The following is an 18146-nucleotide window of genomic DNA, read 5'->3' as shown; positions in this document are numbered from 1 at the left end:
AGACGCCCATGGCGTCCCCCACAAGCAGAAGACATCCCTGCGACCTCCCCCCCACCGGCCTCCCAGGCTCTGCAGCGTCTCTGTGGCCCTGTGGCCGCTGGATGCCGCCATTAACATCCCACACTCCCTGTCCAGAGCGCCGCAGGGCGGGACGGCCACTCTGGGGTTTTCTGGGGGTGGCTGCTGCCTCCACCTGCCAAGTCTCAGGGGGTCTGGCAGGACCGCCTATGGTTAGCCATGCTCCCAGAAAAGCAAAAGGGAAGCTGGGGTCATTGGTGGCCAGGCCTCATGAACGTGGGGGCTGGGCAGTGAGGGGACACTGCTTGAGCTCCAAGAAGCTGGGGGCCTCCATTTCCCCACAGCAGGCCTGTTGCAGGGAGGAAGGTACCCAGCTCTGGCAGCTGCCCGGCCAGGTGCTCGCCGGGGAGCCGGGGACCTCGGCCAGGTCTGGGAGAGTGCGAGGGTCCTGCCTCCCGTCGGAGCCCACAGCTCCTGCGTGCGTGGGGAAGTCCCCTTCAGAGCACAGGCCGGGGACGGGACGCTTCTCACCACAGCACCCACAGCATGCATGTCCTAGGCCCTGGGCCCAGAGGCGGGGCCGCAGCGACCCCTGGTGGCTGGCCCAGCACTCGCAGTTGCCCTATGGGCCACGTCCCAGGCTGACCCTAGGCTTCTTACAAGAGCTCCTGGTTGCCACACACTGGTGGCTCACGCCTGTCACGCTACCTACTCAAGAGGCTGAGATCTGAGCATCGTGGTTCGAAGCCAGCCAGGGCAAGAAGTCCATATGAGACTCTTATCCCCAATAAACCACCAGAAAACCAGAAGTGGAGCTGTGGCTCAAAGTGGTAGAGCACTAGCCTTGAGCAGAAAATTGCTCAGGGGCAGTGCCCAGGCCCTGATTCAAGCCCCCCACCCAGACCCCTGTCCCACACTGAGTTCAAGCCCCCCACTCCGTCCCGTACTAACCACACCTGAGGCTCAGGTCTGCCAGAGTGGCCATGTGACCAGCACTCATGTACCCTGAGGCATGAGGCTGTGGCACTGGGAAAAATGTGCCCCCCGGAGCTCTCAGCCTGGTGTCCTGTGCTCGCTGCTGGACCCCTCCATCCTGCTGCCTCCCAGCAACCCCAGACCCGGCACAGGACAGACAGCAGTCACGATGCTCCACCAATGCCTGCCAGTCCCCACCATTAAATCCTAAATGACAGAACCCCCACCCCGGCTTCTCATGCTCCAGTAGCCCCCCAGCTTTCACGGGCTACCCCAGGGCCTTGGCATGTGCACCTCCTGGTTCCTGGAGTGCCCTTTTGTGGATCTCTTCAACTCCAACAGGGATCAGAATACATGGCACTTCTCAGGGGAAACTTCTAGAAGCATTCTCCTGCCCCTCCCTCCTCCAGCACCTTGCTCTTCTCCTCCCTGGAGTTACCTCAGGACGGAGCCTGGGCACAAAGCTTTGTATCCGTTAGATTTCCAAAGCAGATGCAAATGGCACCTCCCCCGTTTCTGTGGTCCTGTCCTCATGGCACTCTTCTGTCCCCAGGACAACTTGTCCTTGGAGACCTGCTGGAGCCACACTGGCCCCTAGGAAGCCCCATGGCCCTGAGTTCAAAACCAAACACCTGGCACAGGCTCCTGAGCCAGGCTGTGACCCCAGGGAACAGGCTTGTTCAAATCCGCGTGCCCAGCTCGCCACCTGGTGGCCATCCCCAGAACTTCCCAGACCCAGCCTGCAGCCAGGGAGGGGCAGGGCCGGTGGGAGGATGGACAGACAGCCCTACACTTCAGAGAGACCCCTCCAAGGCGGCAGGGGCAGAGCCTCCGGGTGACGGGCCTGAGCTCAGGCCCCAGCCCGGCGCCCAGCAGCAGGGCCCCGGGATCCGCGGGCCAGCCCCGTGTGCCCCCAACCCCCGGCTCCAGTTCAAAGGGGAAGGGCTGAGGGGCGCCACTGCTGGCTGGTGGCCTGACCTGGCGGCCCCTGGGGACAGAGGGTGATCGTGCTGACCGCGGCGGGCGGCTTGGCCATGGGGGACCCCAGGAGCCCCCAAAGTGCCCTCCCACCCCAGGCCTGCGCCAGGGGCAAGGACACCTGAGACCCAGCACTCACTTTAGCCGAGGCCAGGGAGCTGCGCCAGGCACAAGCCGGCCGGGACCCCCAGCCCGCAGCGCTGCCGGGTTCACCTTTCAGAAAGGTTTATTGTTTCAATGAGGAATTCCTTGTAAAAGTTGACACAATTTCTCTTCCAGTAGAAAAGGGGCAGCGGCCGGTCCCTGGCCTGGGCGCACCCGGGCCCTGCCCGGGCATCCTGGCCTCTGCTTGGCACCTGAGAGCTGAGGATGTGAGGGGATGGGCGGGGCCTGCACTGGGAGGAGGCGGGGGGGGGGGGGGCAGGTGACACCCTGGGCCTGTGGTCGCAGGGACTGGGGCTCTGTGCACAGGAGACCCTGAGGCAGCCCTTGCGGGTGGCCAGCATCCGCCGCCTGGCCCCGCCTGGCCTCTCTGCGTGGATGAGTGACCAGCAGCGCCACAACACCTGGCCAGGGAAGCACGGGTGGCAGTGCGGTAGCCAGGGCCTGGCCGGCCCAGCCACGCAGAGAGGAGGGCGGCCCCTCCCTAGGCTCCACAGTGGTGGCTCTGTCCCCAAGCACCAGCTCATGTCCGGACACGCGTGGCACACCAGCAGGTAGGTGGCACTGGGGTCAGGCTGTGGGGCTGGTGGGCCGTCTGCAGACAGAGTCTTCAAGAAGCGGGGTGCAGGGGCTGGGGGACCGGTCTGGCTGAGTGGCTAGGCTTGGGAGGCTCCCGGAGTCCTTGGCACCCTGCAGAGAAAGGGGGGCCGGTCACTAGCCTGTCCCCCAGCCCCTAAACACCAGCTCCTCAGAGAGGGCATGGGGCAATGAGGCCACCCCTCCCTCCAAACAGGGAAACCGAGGCCCGGAGAGAGGGCAGAGGAAGGTGTGGGCGGTGCCACACTGTCACTCCCAGAAATGACCCAAGTATCCGTGCCAGGAGAATGCATGTCCCATCAGGGCCACGTGACCCTGGCCAGCGCCTAGGCTGAGGCTCACAGAACAGCGCTGGGGCACCTACTGCGCCCCCACAACTGCGGGAGGGGGTGGGAAGAACACCCCCACCCTGCAGCAGCCCGGGGAGCAGGGGCCGGGGGCCTGGGGAGATGACCCAGACAGAAGAGGGAGGTGCGGCAGAGTGAGCAGAGACTACATCCTATCTGGTTTTGCATTTCAAACCTCCAGTGTGGAGAAGCATGACAGTTAAGAACAAGAGGTGGCCGAGCGCACATCTGTAGTACTGGCTGAGGAGACAGAGGCAGGAAAGTTCGACACCACCCTCGGCCTACCCCAAGACGCTGCCATGACAATAAGAAGATGTACAGCTGGGAGCTGGTGGTCACCTCGACAGGAGCTGCCAGGAGGGAGAGGTCAGGAAGGCAGTTCAAAAGTTGCTGACCATCCCCCCTGCCCCCAACCTCACCAGACGAGGCTGAGCAAAGGGCTGACCCGCAACGCGACTCACAATGACCCAAGCCAAAAGAGCAGGAGTTGCGGCTCAAGTGGTAGAGCACAAGCCTAGCATGGAGCCCTAAATTCAAACCCCTCAGTACTGGGAAAGCAGAAACCCAAACCCAAACCTACCCATCAGGCTCATGGGAAGCGGCTCCTCCACACTTTGGAGGCCCCGGCCTCCTGAGACACAGGTCATGCGCTCGGGAGCCAGGACAGCAGAGACAGACAGAGGAGAACACAGAATGTGGGAAAGATGGAGCTGGTAAGAGCATCTCCCCAAGGGCCACCTGTCCAGCTGCGCCCACAGCCTGCTGCCCGCCCGCGGCCTCCGCCCGCCGCACCTCTGCCCAGCGTCCCCGCCCCTGGAGCTGCCTCTGCCACAAGCCCCTGAGGGCCGCCCCACACCCAGGGGCCCACAATGGGTGGGGGCCTCCCCTCCACACCCAGACTGCACCAAGCTGTGCGGGGCTCAAGGCGAGCCTGGGGCAGTGGGTCCCAAGGTCGCAGCTTCTCTAATAATGAGAAAACGGAGCGTGTTGGCAAAATAATCAGCAACCTCCTTGGCCTGAGCCTCACCGTCCTGGGGCTCAGGAGTGGGGTGCCCATCAAGAAGAGGCCCAGAAAGGCCCGAGGCAGCGCGCCTTGCCCGCGCTGGGGGCTGTCCTCGGGCCCTGGGACACCCTGCCCAGCCCTGCCCCGCCCTGCCACCCCCCTGGCCGAGGAACAGGGCTGGCACCTCTCAGCCAGGCAGGCTGGTGCTCCCCACAGAACCTCCCCCTGCCAGCCCCAATTGACAGGCCTGGCACCAGCCCCGCAGGGCACAGCCCGCAGGGAGCCGCGGGGACACACTGCTCGGAACAGGCTTCCAGTGCAGCCGGCTGGGTGTGACACTTAAAATGACTTGGTGAGCTCACACCTGCCATCCTAGAGACTCAGGAGACTGAGATCTGAGGATCACGGTTCAAAGCCAGCCTGGGCAGGGAAGTCTGTGAGACTCTCATCTCCAATAAACTACTCAAAAAAAAGCTGCAAGTGGTTCTGTGGCTCCAGTGGTAGAATGCTGTCCTTGAGCACAAAGAGGCTCAGGGGCAGAGCCCAGGCCCAGAGTTCAAGCCTAGAACTGGCAAAAAACAAAAACCCCTCAGTGTACCAGGTAGAATTTCCCATGGGAGTGCAACTGGACAACCAGGGTGCAGCTGGCGCTCGGCTCCGCCTGCGCCCCCGACTCAGGCCCATGCTTCTCGGAGGGTCCGTGAAGATGCAGACCCCTCAGGACCGGGCTCCGGGGTGAGTGGACCCCCACTTCCAGCAGCCTCCCCAGTGAGGGCCAGTTGCCAGCGCACAGGACCATGGGCCCGACCCTGACCGGCAAGGTTCCACCTTGCAAATGAGACAGGAGCCCAGAGGTGCCACGGCACAGCCCCCTCCCAGCACTGCCCAGGTCCCAACCGTGGCCCACCCCCACGAAGGCCACGGGCGGCATTTACCCCCTGCAGACAGGCAGCGGGACTGGGTTACCTGGTACCCACCTACAGTCGGGCCTCCTGCAGCACTGTGCCCTTGGCCGCTGGCTTCATCAGCGACTCAGAGTAGGCCTGAATGGCCTCCTTATCCTCGGAGTCCTTCTTACCTCCACTCCAAAATAAATAGCATCTCTCCTAGAAGACAACCAAGCTTGTGTAAAGGCCACCTGCCCGGAATCAGAGATGTGTGCCTGCACAGCACCCAGGGCAGCTCAGAGATGCCAGGCCTGGCGTGCCAACCCAGTGTCACCAGGAAAAAGAGAAAGAAAAAACATCCATTCCCAGGAGTGATGGTGTATGCCTGGAAGCCCAGCTACTTGGGAAGCCAAGGCAGGAGAATTGGGGGTTCAAGGCCAGCCAGGACTGAGATTCAAAAGCAAAATACAGACTAGAGGCATGGTTCAAGTGCTAGAGTACTTCCTTAGCAAACAAAGGCACCAGGTGTTAAAATACACACACACACACACACACTCACACACACCCTCTCTTTCTCTCTCTCTCCCTCTCTTTCTCTTTCAAAACACAGGCCTAGGGGACGTGACTCAGATAGAAGAACACAAGGCCTTGAACACAAAAACAAAAATGGAATGGCTTGGAAAGAAAAGTCCCTCTGGAAAGCACCCTCGCCAGCGCATGGTTTTTAAAAAGAAATCAAGACAAGCCACCAAAGCAGCCAGGCCTGCCAGGCCAGGGAAAGACATGAAATGTGGTGTTACAGCTGGCTGCCGGTGGCTCACGTCGATAATCCCGAGATGAGAGGATCATGGTTCAAAGCCGGCCCAGATGGAAAAGACCGTAAGACTATCTCCAATTAACCACCAAAAGGCTGGAAGCGAAGGTGCGGCTCAAGTGGCAGAGTGCCAGCCTGGGATGAAATGCCAAGCAAGAGTGTGAGGCACTGAGTTCAAGCCCCAGTACACACGCACACGCACACGCACACGCAGCAGCCAAGGCGCCCTGCAAAGTCGGGGGCATGGGGCCACAGAAAGGACGGACTCCTGTGGCCCGGGGTGAGGCTGCCGGAGTGAGGCACTGTCCGCGGTCCTCTCCCGCCCATGGGCAGCTGAAGAAGAGCAGGAGGGACCTGAGGACCCCGGTGCCCAGCCCTCTGCTCTGCCCAGCGCCGAGCAGCCCCATCTGTGTTGTTGCCCTGGGGGCCGCAGACCGGAGCCTGGGGCCTGGTCTCCTCTGCCCTCCTAGCCTGGCAGCCCCGGGCTGCCATTGAGCTGTGACGGGAAGGGAGCGTCCAGCAGTGCTGCCTGGACCACAGCCTCGGGGGAATTGGGTGACACAGTGGGCCTGGAGGTTTCTTCTGGAGGCTGGGGCTCTGGAAGGAAGTTGGGGGCCAGGAGCAGGGGTGGGGAGGCTTAGAATGGAAGTCAAGGCCCAGGCCCAGATGAAGAGTCCAGAGAAAGTTTTGATCCCCATAGCAAGCAAGGAAGCACCCACACCTTCTCAAGAGAGGAAAGAGAACCCAGAAGAAAGATCTGGAAAGCAGCGCTGGGGGTGTAGGGATCAGAAGTGAGCGCAGCCCCCACCCCGCCCACTGGGCTGCCCAGCTACAGTAGGTGGGCCCCAGTGGGCGGCTTTCTGGGGCAGGGAGGCCAAGTGGGCTATCATAGCCTCCAGGCCTAGGGCCGTGGCTCCACCCCTCACACCTGCCCTCCCTGCCCTGACTGGGACCCCAGCCTGGTCTCTGGACCTCATGCTCTGATTCTTTCTGGATGCTCCACACAGGTGCACAATGCCTCCCCCAAAATAAGTTACGGGACATACACTGGAAGGCAAAGGACAGGAGTGGGGTGGTGGGTAGCTGGCCCACCTTGTATAGACCAACACTGGGTGCACCTGGGTTCTACACCCCTGCTTCGCCCTCCCAGTCCAGCCCCTCCCTGCCTATATCTGACCTCCTTGCTTTAAAGACTTCTGGAAGATTCCCATTGCTCCAGAAATCAGTCCCAAGCTGCTCACCCTGCACCGAAGGGCCCCTCAGACACAAGCCCCACTTCCCCCACAACCCCCAGAGTCCCTCTCCACCACCTTTCTGTGATCACTGCCTCCCAATGCCTTGCTGGTGGGATCCAAGTCTGGATTCCACCTCTTCCTGACCAGATGGGTGCCCGGGCCCCCAGACAGGTGCTGTCCAATCTGAGAGCCACTGAGAAACAGATAAGCCACATGGATTGTAATATACACACTGAGCTAGTGAGCTGGGCACTGGTACTGGTGGCTCATGTCTATAATCCTAGCTACTCAGGAGGCTGAGACCTGAAGATCACAATTCAAAGCCAGCCCCAGCAGGAAAGTCCATGAAACTCCAATTAACAATTATCTCCAATTACCAACCAGAAAACCGGAAGTGGTTCTGTGGCTCAATTTGGTAGAGCGCTAGCCTTGAGCAAAAGAGTGCAGGCCCAACCAAGCGCTGGTGGCTCATGCCTGTAATCCTAGCTACTCAAGAGGCTGAAATATGAGGATCAAGGTTCAAAGCCAGCCCGGGCAGGAGAGACCCTGAGACTCCTACCTCCAATAAAACCACCAGAAAGCAGGAAGTGGTGCTGTAGCTCAAGTGTTAGAGCGCTTGCTTTGAGCTGAAGAGCTGAGGGACACCGCCCAGGCCCAGAGTTCAAGCCCCAAGACTGAAAAAAAAAAAAAAAGAGTGCAGGCCCTGACTGTGGACTTTGCTGGTACAAAGGATGGTGACCATCTGTTTCACAGTTTGCTTTTCCTGATAAACCTGTGAACACCTATCAACCTAGACAGAAAACTGCCTGCCACCAGTGCTGTGGTTAAAGGGAATGGTGGGGCCTTATCCAAAAGATGACAATAAAATCTTTTAACAACAACAACAACAAAAAAGCGCAGAGACAGCGCCCAGGCCCTGAGTTCAAGCCCTACGACCGACCAAGACAAAAAAACAAAACCAACCAAAATCTCCACTGAGTCAGAGACCTAATCTGGTGGAAGACAGCACAAACACACCGTTTGCGTCGGTCCCGTGGCCGTGATGACCCCGGGCTCTCTCCGGCTCCCGCCGGTTACAACTGGATTACCTTCGTTCATCTCTGCCTTGAACGTGGCAGAGGAACTGCACGCTCAAACCACACTCAGGCTCACCTTTCACCCCACCTGGGCGGTGACATGACACCCAGCTCACAACGGAGCCCAGGCTGGCCTGGAGCTCTCTACCCTGCCTTCCTCCCCGGCTCCTTCACCAGCCCGGCCCGGCAGCCCCCGCAGAGCAGACGGAGAGAGCGGAGAGCGGAGGGCGCAGAGCAGAGGGGCGGGGACGCGCAGGGAAGGCGAGCTCCGGCCCCGCCCCGCCAGGAGCCCCGCCCCCGGAGGCCCCGCCCCCGCCGGGGCCCCGCCCCGCCTACCTGGCTGCGGACTTGGTACACGACCGGCACGAGCAGCAGAGCGCCGCCCAGGGCGAGCAGCACATACTGCGCGTAGTGCAGCACCAGGGGCAGCAGCACCAGCTGCGTGTAGAACGTGCGCAGCGGCGCGCCCTCCATGGCCCCGCTCTGCAAGGCGGGACGACGATAATCAGCGGACGACGAAGTCGGCGGGACGCAGGCGCCCGCGTCTCCCTGCCCCTTCCCCTCCCAGGATTCCCTCGCTTCAGTGCACCGGAGGACTACATTTCCCAAAGTGCCTTGCAGCTGGGACCATGCAGTTACGCTGTGACCAATGGGAAATGGGTTTGGCCCCTCCCACGCGCTCGTGACTGTTCGAACGGACGGAATCCGCGGACGCCAGGGGCGCGGAAGGGACGGAAAGCGCCTGGAGCCAGAAAGGCTGCGTGGGGCCGAACAGGCCCTCCCGTTAACCGGCGAAAAGCCAGGCTGGAGGAGTGCCTTAAGCTAAGAAGCGCTCAGCAAGAGAGGCTGCAGGCGCGAGGTCCTGAGCTCAAGGCCCGGCATTTAAAAATAAAACACAAACGGGGTGGGGACTCATCGCTTGGTGCAGCCGTCCCGCCCCCTCCCGGGCTGACCACGGAGCTGGCGGCGGCCCCAGCCCCGCGTCCCTGCGAGCGCGCCCCGCCTCACCTGGCCAAACCACAGCAGCGGCAGGACCACCGGCTCGATCTTCCCGGTTTGCCTGGAAGTGGGAGTAGAGCGGGTGAGCTTGGCAGTGCGGGGTAGGGGACGCGGGCCGTGGCGTGGGGGGGGGGAGACACGCGTGTGACTAGACAGGGCGGGGCGTGTCTAGGGGGCGGTACTCAGGGGCGGGGCGTGTCTGGGGCGGTGCCCAGGGGCGGGGCTGTCTGGAGCGGTACCCAGGGGCGGGGCGTGTCTGGGGCGGTACCCAGGGGCAGGGCGTGCCTGGGGCGGTACCCAGGGGCGGGGCGTGTCTGGGGCGGTACTTAGGGGCGGGGCTGGGGCGGCACTCAGGGGCGGGGCTGGGGCAGTACTTAGGGGCGTGGCATCTGGGGCGGCACTCATGGGCGGGGCTGGGACGGTACTTAGGGGCGTGGTGTCTGGGGCGGTACTCAGGGGCGTGGCTCTAGGGCGGCACACAGGGCGGGGCGTGCCTGGGGCGGTACTTAGGGGCGTGGCTCTGGGGCCGGTACTCAGGGGCGGGGCTGGGGCGGCACTCAGGGGCGGGGCTGGGGCAGTACTTAGGGGCGTGGTGTCTGGGGCGGTACTCAGGGGCGGGGCTGGGGCGGTACTTAGGGGCGTGGTATCCGGGGCGGCACTCAGGGGCGGGGCTGGAGCAGCACTCAGGGGGCGGGGCAGTAGCAGGGGGCAGGGCTTGGCACCCGGGCCAGGTGCCTGTCCTGCCGGGCTAACTGGTGGTGTCCCTGCCTCCGCTGTGCAGGTTTTCAGGTGTAGGGGACAGGACAGAGACCCTCAGGGGTCTCGCCTGGCAGAGAGCCACCAGCCTCACAATTTGAGTAGTCTTTGTGGGCCCAGAGGGGCTGGGAAGGTGGCTCAATGGTAAAGTGCTTGCCTCCCGTGCATGAGGCCCTGGGTTCAATTCCTCAGCACTGCATACACAGAAAAGGCTGGAAGTGGTGCTGTGGCTCAAGTGGTAGAGTGCTAGCCTTGAGCGAAGACGCTCAGGGACAGTGCCCAGGCCCTGAGTTCAAGCCCCAGGACTGGCAAGAAATAAATAAAAATTCACATCTTAGCCAGGCACTTGTGGCTCACACCTGTAATCCTAACTAGGATATGAGTTCAAAGCCAGCCTGGACAGGAAAGTCCTTGAAACTCCTATGTCCAATCAACCTTGAGCACAGCAGCTCAGGGACAGTGCCCAGGCCCTGAGTTCAAGTCCCACCACTGACAATAAAAAATTCACATCTCCATGGTAGGGCTCCCAGGACTTGGCTGATATCCTAGTGTCCCCTTACAAACTAGAACCCTACTTTTGTTCAAGATGGAAATTTAACCTGGGTTTGGGGAGCTGTGTGTGTAAATTCTGATGTGTGTATGTTCTGATGTATCTGATTCATGACACAGTAACAGAAACTTTTTTTGGGAGGGAGAGTGGGGATCATTCATGGGGCTTCAACTCTGGGCTTAGGTGCTGTCCCTGAGCTCTTCAGCCCAAGACAAGTGCTCTACCACTTGAGCCATAGTACCACTTCCCGTTTTCTGGTGGTTAATTGGAGATAAGAGTCTCACGGACTTTCCTGCCCGAGCTGGCTTTGAACCTTTTTCCTCAGATTTCAGCCTCCTGAGTAGCTAGGATTACAGGTATGAGCCACTGGTACCTGGCTAACAGAAACTTTTTGTAGGAGAGCTGTTTCCCTTTCAGATGCCTGAATGCAGATGCAATAGTTGGAGCTCCAGCAGCCATTTGAACTGGAGATAAACTTGAGGATAGAGACCTCAAAGTGCTAGAAAAATGGAACCCAGAAGCTGGGCTATGGCCCATTGGTAAAGCAGTTGCTTACACTGTGCAAGGTACTGTGTTCAATCCTTGGCATCACAAACAGACAAAAGTAGGAACAGAAAGATGGGATGGTGTTCAACTTGGACCATGAATGCCTTTGGGGAGCCTCTATCACCTGGAACTGTCTGCTCCCTAACATCTATGGGAATTCTGTAGCAGACCATTAGGCAACAGTGAAAAAAATAAGGTCAAAGAACCGGACTGCACGTGGTGTCAGGTAAACTCAGCTGTGGAAGGATAAACAAGCAGGAGGAAGTGGCACTGTGGCTCAAGTGGTAGAGCGCTTGCCTTGAGCTGAAGAGCTGAGGGACAGCGCCCAGGCCCAGAGTTCAAGCCTCAAGATGGACAAAAAAAAAAAAAAAAACAGGAGTGCAGCGTGGTGTTGCATGCCTGTAATCCCAGCTCACTCAGGAGAAGGAGCTGAAATAACTGAGGTTCAAGGCTGGCATTTATTGAGATCTTATCTCAAAACAAGCCAGGCGGTGCATGTCAGTAATCTCCGCTACTCAGGAGGCATAGATAGGATGGATCACATTCCCACCCAGCCCTGGATAAAAGTTCAAGACTCTGAAACACAGACTGAAAATTAAAAAAAAAAAAAAAAGCCTGAGATCATGGCTCAAGTGGTAGAGCACCAGCCACAAGCAAGAAAGCAGAGCAAGATGGGCTGGGAAGGTGGCTCAGTGGTAGAACGCTTGCCTTGAGCTGAAGGACAGCACCCAGGCCCAGAGTTCAGACCCCACGACTGGCAAAAGAAAAAGAAAAAGAAAGAAAGCAGAGCAAGAGGTCCAGCCCCCAGAATCAGCTGATAACCTGGCATGCAGAGCTGAACCTCTTTGTACCACCACTTAGTAATAAAAAGGGAAAGGAGTCGGGGAGGGATGTCAGAACTCCAGCTGGGCAATTTCCAGAGTTAAGATGTCTGGGGAGCAGGGGGGAAAGCCAGGGAGGGACCCCTAGAGCCAGCCCACGGCCCTCCCCACACCCCAGTGTGCTCACCCGATGCCTCGGACAGCTTTGATGTAGAGACTGAGCTGCAGCTTCACGGAGCAGTTCATGGGGATGCCGGTGACCTGCGGCGACAAGCCAGTGAGCAGCCGCACAGGCGCACGGGGCCTGGCCGGAAGGGCAGCCCGGGCTGCCTGCCCCAGGGATATCGGGGAGCGCCTGCCCCCCCCCTCACCCAGTCCCCCTGGAGAATGACCCCACGGTGGCAGCCCAGGAGGGGCTCCTTCCTTGAGGAGGGCCCCAAGACCTCAAGCTGTTGACAGGAGGCGGTCAGTCCCTGCACATCCTCGGGCCGGGGTGTCAGCCTGGAGCTAGCACTGCTTGCCGTAGCGGGGCCACGCATGCTCCCGTGAGCGCCAGCAGGCGACGCCAGTCCTCATCAACAGCAGACACCTTCCCTGACTGCAGCCTGCCCTGGAGCCCAGGCTGTCCTCAGCCTCCCCAGGCTGGGATTACAGGCATGCAGGACCACACCTGGCTAAGAATGCACTGTATGTGGGTCCTCGGCACAAATACACAGGGTTGAGCTACACCTAACTCCAGTGTTTCATATACACTGATGCGATTTTTATTTCTTAATTTATAACTGACTTTGAAAATAGGTACTGTAATCCTAGTTGCTCAGGAGGGTCTGAGGATTGCAGTGTGAAGCCAGCCTGGGCAGGCAAGTCTGGGAGCCTTAGTTCCAATTAAGCACCAAAAAAGTTACAAGTGGCACTGTGGGTGCTAGCCTTGAGCAAAAGAGCTCAAAGAGAGCGCCCATGCCCCGAGCTCAGTCCCCGCGACTGACACACACATACACAAAATAATTCTTTTTAGGAATGGTTAAGTGCCTGGGGTACAGCATCCCCCCAGTGTCTAGACTCCAGTCTCATCCCCGGCTTTGCCCCCCCAAACCACCTCGCTGGCCAGGAGCCACCAGTGGGAGCCCACGGCAGGACTCTGGGCTGTGTGGAAGCCAGTGGGTCCCGCGGGCGCCCGGCGGGCATCTCACATGGCCAGGTCTGGGCGTGGACAGAACTCCCGAGGTAGAGGACACTTGCCTGCAGCTATCTGGAGCTTTACTGCGCCTCACCAAGTGGCTGATAATCCCTAATTAATTTACTGTCCTGAGGGCCTTTAGAGAGCTGATAACAAGATAATGGCAGCCTTGAACTAGAGTCAGGGTACATCGGGGCCTTGGACGGCTGATGTTCACAGGGTCCGTGCCAAGGGCAGGCTCCTCACCCCAGGCCGAGATAGCTCTTCTCTGGGGGGGCAGGGCCAGGCTCACCGGGTGGATGTCCAGGAACAGGGCGTGCTCCTCGGGGTTGGGGTGCAGGCCGAGCACCGCTTGTGTCAGCACAGGGTCAGCATTGTAGAAGTGGGGGTGGGAGAGGAAGAGGGGCGCATCTGGGAGCAGAGCAGACGAGACAGGTGAGGGCGCCGGCCGGCGCATGCGCGCGCACGTGGAAGGCACTGGCGCTCAGGGATCACCCCCGCCGAGAAATCCCAGAGACGGGAGGCTCCCGTCCTCCCACCCCCACCCCGGGACCCCCGAGCCAGCCAGAGACTCGGGATGGGGCCAGCGGGAGCCAGGAGAGGTGGTACAGCTGGCCACCCAAGCAAGCAGCAGGCTGGTGGTCGCAGCTCAGCAGCAGGCTGGCGGGGGCGGCTGGTAGAGATGGGGCCTCCACTAGGAAGAAGGGCTCTGGAAGTTGGGAGGACAGGACAACCACTCCAAATGACCCCGGGCTGCCCACTCTGCCGGGTGAGGTTCACACCGCGCGAATTCCACCACCCCGCAGCTCCCCAGGCCTGGCTTTCCTGACCGTGGAAAGCCTCACCGAGGCCCCACCCCTCCCCCACCCCAGGTATCTAGACCCTTCCGTGGCCAGAAAGACAGGATTAGCCTTGCAAAGTTTGCAAGACCCCCTCTCAACTAACAGCTGAGTGCAGTGGGGCCTGCCCACCATCCCCGTGGCATGAGGAGGCACAAGTAGAAGACCACAGACCAGGCACACAGCGAGGCCCGAACTTGAAAATAACCGATGCGGAGAGGGGAGGGGGCATGGCTCAGAAAGAAGAAAACCACAAGGAAAGGCCTTCAACCCCCCACAGCATTCTGGTAGCAAGGCCTGCTGGGACAAACTCCCTCCCGAGGTAGCAGCCCTGGCTGAGCCGAGTCGGCTCTGGCACAAGGACCCATTCCTGTAGTGCCCTCGGGAAGTGACGCGCCTTGGCCCCTGGCCAGGTCCCACATGCAGGTCCCCCCCTTCCCCCCCACACACAGGAGGCTTTTCAGTGACTGCCTGCACTTCCACCATGTTATCTCCCCACATCCAGACGGAGCCCGGCCCAGGCAATCCGCATAATTAATTTATAGCTTTATGGCAAGTCTAACCCAACATAATTGCCCCAGGATTTTCAGGGATTACAACTGAGGAGCCGAGGGGGGAAGGTCAGAGATGTTAGGAAAGGGAGTCCTGAGTCCAAGAAATTATCAAAGCCCCAAAAGGGAACTGTGCAGGTATTCATAATCTCCAGAGAAAATGCCACTGAAAGGCAGATTTAGGAAGGGCAAGCATCAAGATCAAGAGCGGTCTAGTCTCCCCACGGTACTACTCGAAAGACACAAAGGCCAGCCAGATGCTGATGGCTCCGCCTGTAACCCATGTCAGGAGGCTGAGGATGGAAGGACTGAGATTTGAGGCCAGCTTGGGCAAGAAAATCTGTGAGACTTCCAAAGGGTGGCACGGGCAAAGGAGCGGCCGTGTGGGGCCCAGGGAAGAGGCTCTGGGGGCCAGCTGGGCTCCCGAGCCCTGTCACTAAGGAGTCAGCTTTCCTACGTCAGGGACCCACACACACGCTGACAGTGGGTGGCAGCCTGTGCCGCCTGGCCCGGCCACCGGCCTGCAGAGTTGCTCCCAGGGGCCAGATGTTCTCTGGGAGCATGGCCGCTGTGTGGCCGCCTGGCACAGGCTTGTTGGTTTGTCGGTTTTTGTTGTTTGGTTTGTGGGGGTTTTGGTGCCGGTATTGGGGTTTGAACTCAGGGCCTAGGTGCTATCCCTGGGCTTTTTTTGCTTAAGGCTAGCACTTGAGCCACAGCTCCGCTCCAGCTTTTTGGTAGTATACTGGAGACAAGAGTCTCACAGACTTTGCTGCCCCGGCTGGCTTCAAACCACCATGTTTACATCTCAGCCTCCTGAGTAACTGGGATTACAGGTTTGAGCCACCGGCACCAGGTAGAAATGCTTTTTTTTTTTTTTTTTTTTGCCAGTTGTGGGGCTTGAACTCAGGGCCTGGGCCCTGTCCCTGAGCTTCTTTTGCTCAAGGCTAGCGCTCTACCACTTGAGCCACAGACCACTTCTGGCTTTCTGTGTCTGTGGTGCTGAGGAATGGAACCCAGGGCTTCAGGCGTGCTAGGCGAGCGCTCTACCCGAGCCACCTTCCCGGCCTTTTTCCACCTGGACTTGGTGAGTCTGTTGCAATGGAAGCAGGCATGCAAGCGCAGCCACAGTGGCCACTGACGGGCTGTGGACTAGGTCAGGGCTGGGGGGCGGAGGGGGGACAGATGGGGCTGCCGGGCCTGCGTGCAGGGCGGGGGGTAGGGAGGGGCCGGGCCCAGCCGTGCTTGGCTTGAGCATTGGAGGCGGGTGCCAAGGGGGCCGGCACAGCTGCAGGCGCCAAAGGACATCGTGGTCCCAGATCACACCTGGCGCTGCCAACAGGAGGCTCTGACAAAACAAGCAGCGGGCGCTTGGCCAGCCCGTCACGTGTGGGAGCAGCCCAGCGGCCGGGCGGTCCCAACCCACGCCCAGTCCTGGCATCTGGTGGCTCTGGAGCCCAGGGCCACAGGGAATCGAGGTCACAGGTCAGCTGCTTTAGGACAGGAAGGGAGTGCTGTCCGTCCTAAATACCGTAAGGGTCAGAAGAGGCAAGAGGACAGAGGTGAGCCCAGGGATCCAAGGCTGTCCACCCCAGAAATGGGAAGGGGTGCAGCAGGAGGAAGCGGCAGAGGAGCGAACCCCACACACACACAGCGGCCCACAGCACAGCCGTGACCTTAGCCCGGGGAAACCGAGGCAGGCTCAGAACTACAGAACGAGAGATACACACAGCCTGTTTTCTTCCTCCAGTTATCTCCCTGCCGCTCCTTATCTGCAGCCTAGCGGAATTATCAAGGGTGCAGAGACCACGGCTTGGGTGGACACTGGCCGATGAGTCCCTGCTGGCTCAGGCCCTGCCGGGGGGGGGGGGGGGGGGGGGGAGGGGGGGGGGAGCAGGCAATGGGACACGCACGGAACCTGCAGGTGCTCATGTTCTGGATGCCGGACTCCAGGCACGGGCAGAAGCCTTCGTTGGGTGGGTAGACAGAGCCGTTGGCAAATAAGGTTTTAGGGGCCACAAAGCGGTAGATGGGGATGCCTTCATACACCCCAGGCTCTTTGTAGATGAGCTTCATGGACCTGCGGGGGGGGGGGGGCACAGACAGGTGAGAAGGGACCCAGGAATGCGGGCCGAGCCCCGCTCGCCAAGGTGGCCACTGCACGGCCCTCTCTTGTGGCCAGAGCACGTCACCTCTTCCTGCGGTCGGCAATGGCCTTCCCCCCACACCATCCACTGTCTGCACCCAGAGAGCCTTCCACCAAAAGCCTCCTTCCAAGGACCCCATCTCAGGTTGGGAGCCTGGTGCTGATGGCTCACACCCAGGTCCTCTCACACTCAGCTGAGAGCTGAGGGCTACGGTTCGAAGCTAGCATGGGCAGAAAAGGCTGTGGAACTCTTATCCCCATTAATCAGCAAAAAGCCAGAAGTGGAGCTGTGGCTCAAGTGGTAGAGTGCTAGCCTTGAGCACAAAAGCTCAGAGACAGTGCCCAGGCCTAGGACCAGCATGTATGTGCATGTAAGCACACTTGCACGCAGGCACGCACGCACACACGCACACACGCACATACACACACACACAAGACAATTCAAGATGGTGCAGAGCCACTGGGTGCTCTCTGCGCACACAAGGCCCCATGGTTGCACTGGGCCCCTGACCCAGGACAGCAGGAGGCCCCGGCCAGCACCTACCTGCATGCCTCAGGGCTGTAGAACTCCAGTGACGACTCAGGAGTCATAAACGGCGGCCACATCTGCCCAGAAGTCCCATTGATCATGTTGCACCCCTCCGAGTTCCAGTAGCTGACCTGTGGGGGGAGGGGGAGAGGGGGATGTTGGGGGGGAGCTGCGGCCTCCGGGCGGCTGAGGCCTCCAGCAGCATCACCGTGCCCCGCCCGCCCTGCTGCCAGCGCCACCACTCAGTTCCCACACCGGCACCCTGTGGCCAGCAAGGACAGGACACCCCGCGTCCCATGGCCTCAGCCATTTCCTCTAGAAGATGGAGACACTGCTGCCACACACCGCCAGACGTCAACAGGCAAACTACCCAAAACCACTGACCTGCAGCAGAGGCCTCACAACAAGCGGTCAGGGAGCTGCCCCTGGGGCAGAGCCAACACACGCTTGGCACCCGTCAGCCCCATTAGAACTCTAAACCATGCATCGTTTCACATGGAAAAAGCAAGTCAGAAAGTATTAATGGCATCCCTTAGGGGTAAGAATGCTCACCAGCCAGGCACACGGCCATGCCTAAAATCCCAGCATGAAGGAGGCTGAGAAAGTTCCAGACCAGCCTGAGCTACCTAGGAAAACCATCTCAAATGACTACTTTTGCTTTTTTTCTGCGCTGGTCCTGGGGCTTGAATTCAGGGCCTGAGCACGACCCTTGAGCTTTTTTGCTCAAGGCTAGTACTCTACCACTTGAGCCCTAGCTCCACTTCCAGCATTTTGCTGGCTTATTGGAGTCTCAGTCTTTCTTGCCCAGGCTGGCTTTGAACTGTGATTCTCGGATCTCAGCCTCCTGAGCAGCTACAAGTACAGATGTAAGCCACCTGTGCCCAGCATCCATCATCCATGCAGCTGAAGCTATTCCTTTTTAAATGGCTGGGATGTGGGTCGGTGGTAAGGCACTGTGTACCATGCAACAGACCTGGGTTCCATTCCTTGAATAAGAGAGGAAGAGAGACAGAGACCTGTGTTTCGTCCCTTGCATAAAAGAGATAGACAGACTGACAGAGAGGGAGACAGAGAGCACCAGTCACTAAGGTGCAAAAGAAAGCCAGCCCATGGCATGTTTCCAGTGAATTCCAGGCACACGGG

General features: G+C 59.8%; 1 protein-coding gene across 3 annotated transcripts in view; it reads right to left on the bottom strand.

The window, feature by feature from the left end:
• Positions 1-2179: 2179 nt before the first annotated feature.
• Positions 2180-18146, bottom strand: part of Scarb1 (scavenger receptor class B member 1) — a 52709-nt gene continuing 36742 nt past the window's right edge. For 2 of the 3 annotated variants that reach the window (XM_042669055.1, XM_042669053.1), the window contains exons 6-13: positions 17019-17134; positions 16242-16408; positions 13234-13352; positions 11952-12025; positions 9101-9152; positions 8429-8575; positions 5058-5186; positions 2738-2823 (exon numbers count right to left, since the gene is read on the bottom strand). In XM_042669055.1, coding sequence (XP_042524989.1) covers positions 5058-5186; positions 8429-8575; positions 9101-9152; positions 11952-12025; positions 13234-13352; positions 16242-16408; positions 17019-17134 — 804 coding nt within the window. In that variant the 3' untranslated portion in view covers positions 2738-2823. Of the gene's footprint in view, positions 2824-5057; positions 5187-8428; positions 8576-9100; positions 9153-11951; positions 12026-13233; positions 13353-16241; positions 16409-17018; positions 17135-18146 lie in introns of all 3 variants that reach the window. The other variant, XM_042669054.1, reaches the window with a different exon arrangement.

Source organism: Dipodomys spectabilis, unplaced genomic scaffold (genome assembly GCF_019054845.1).
Source record: "Dipodomys spectabilis isolate Male_0828 unplaced genomic scaffold, ASM1905484v1 ptg000480l, whole genome shotgun sequence".
Taxonomy (NCBI): Eukaryota; Metazoa; Chordata; class Mammalia; order Rodentia; family Heteromyidae; genus Dipodomys; species Dipodomys spectabilis.
Note: the sequence above shows the minus strand (reverse complement) of the source record. Positions and strands in the feature narration are given on the sequence as shown.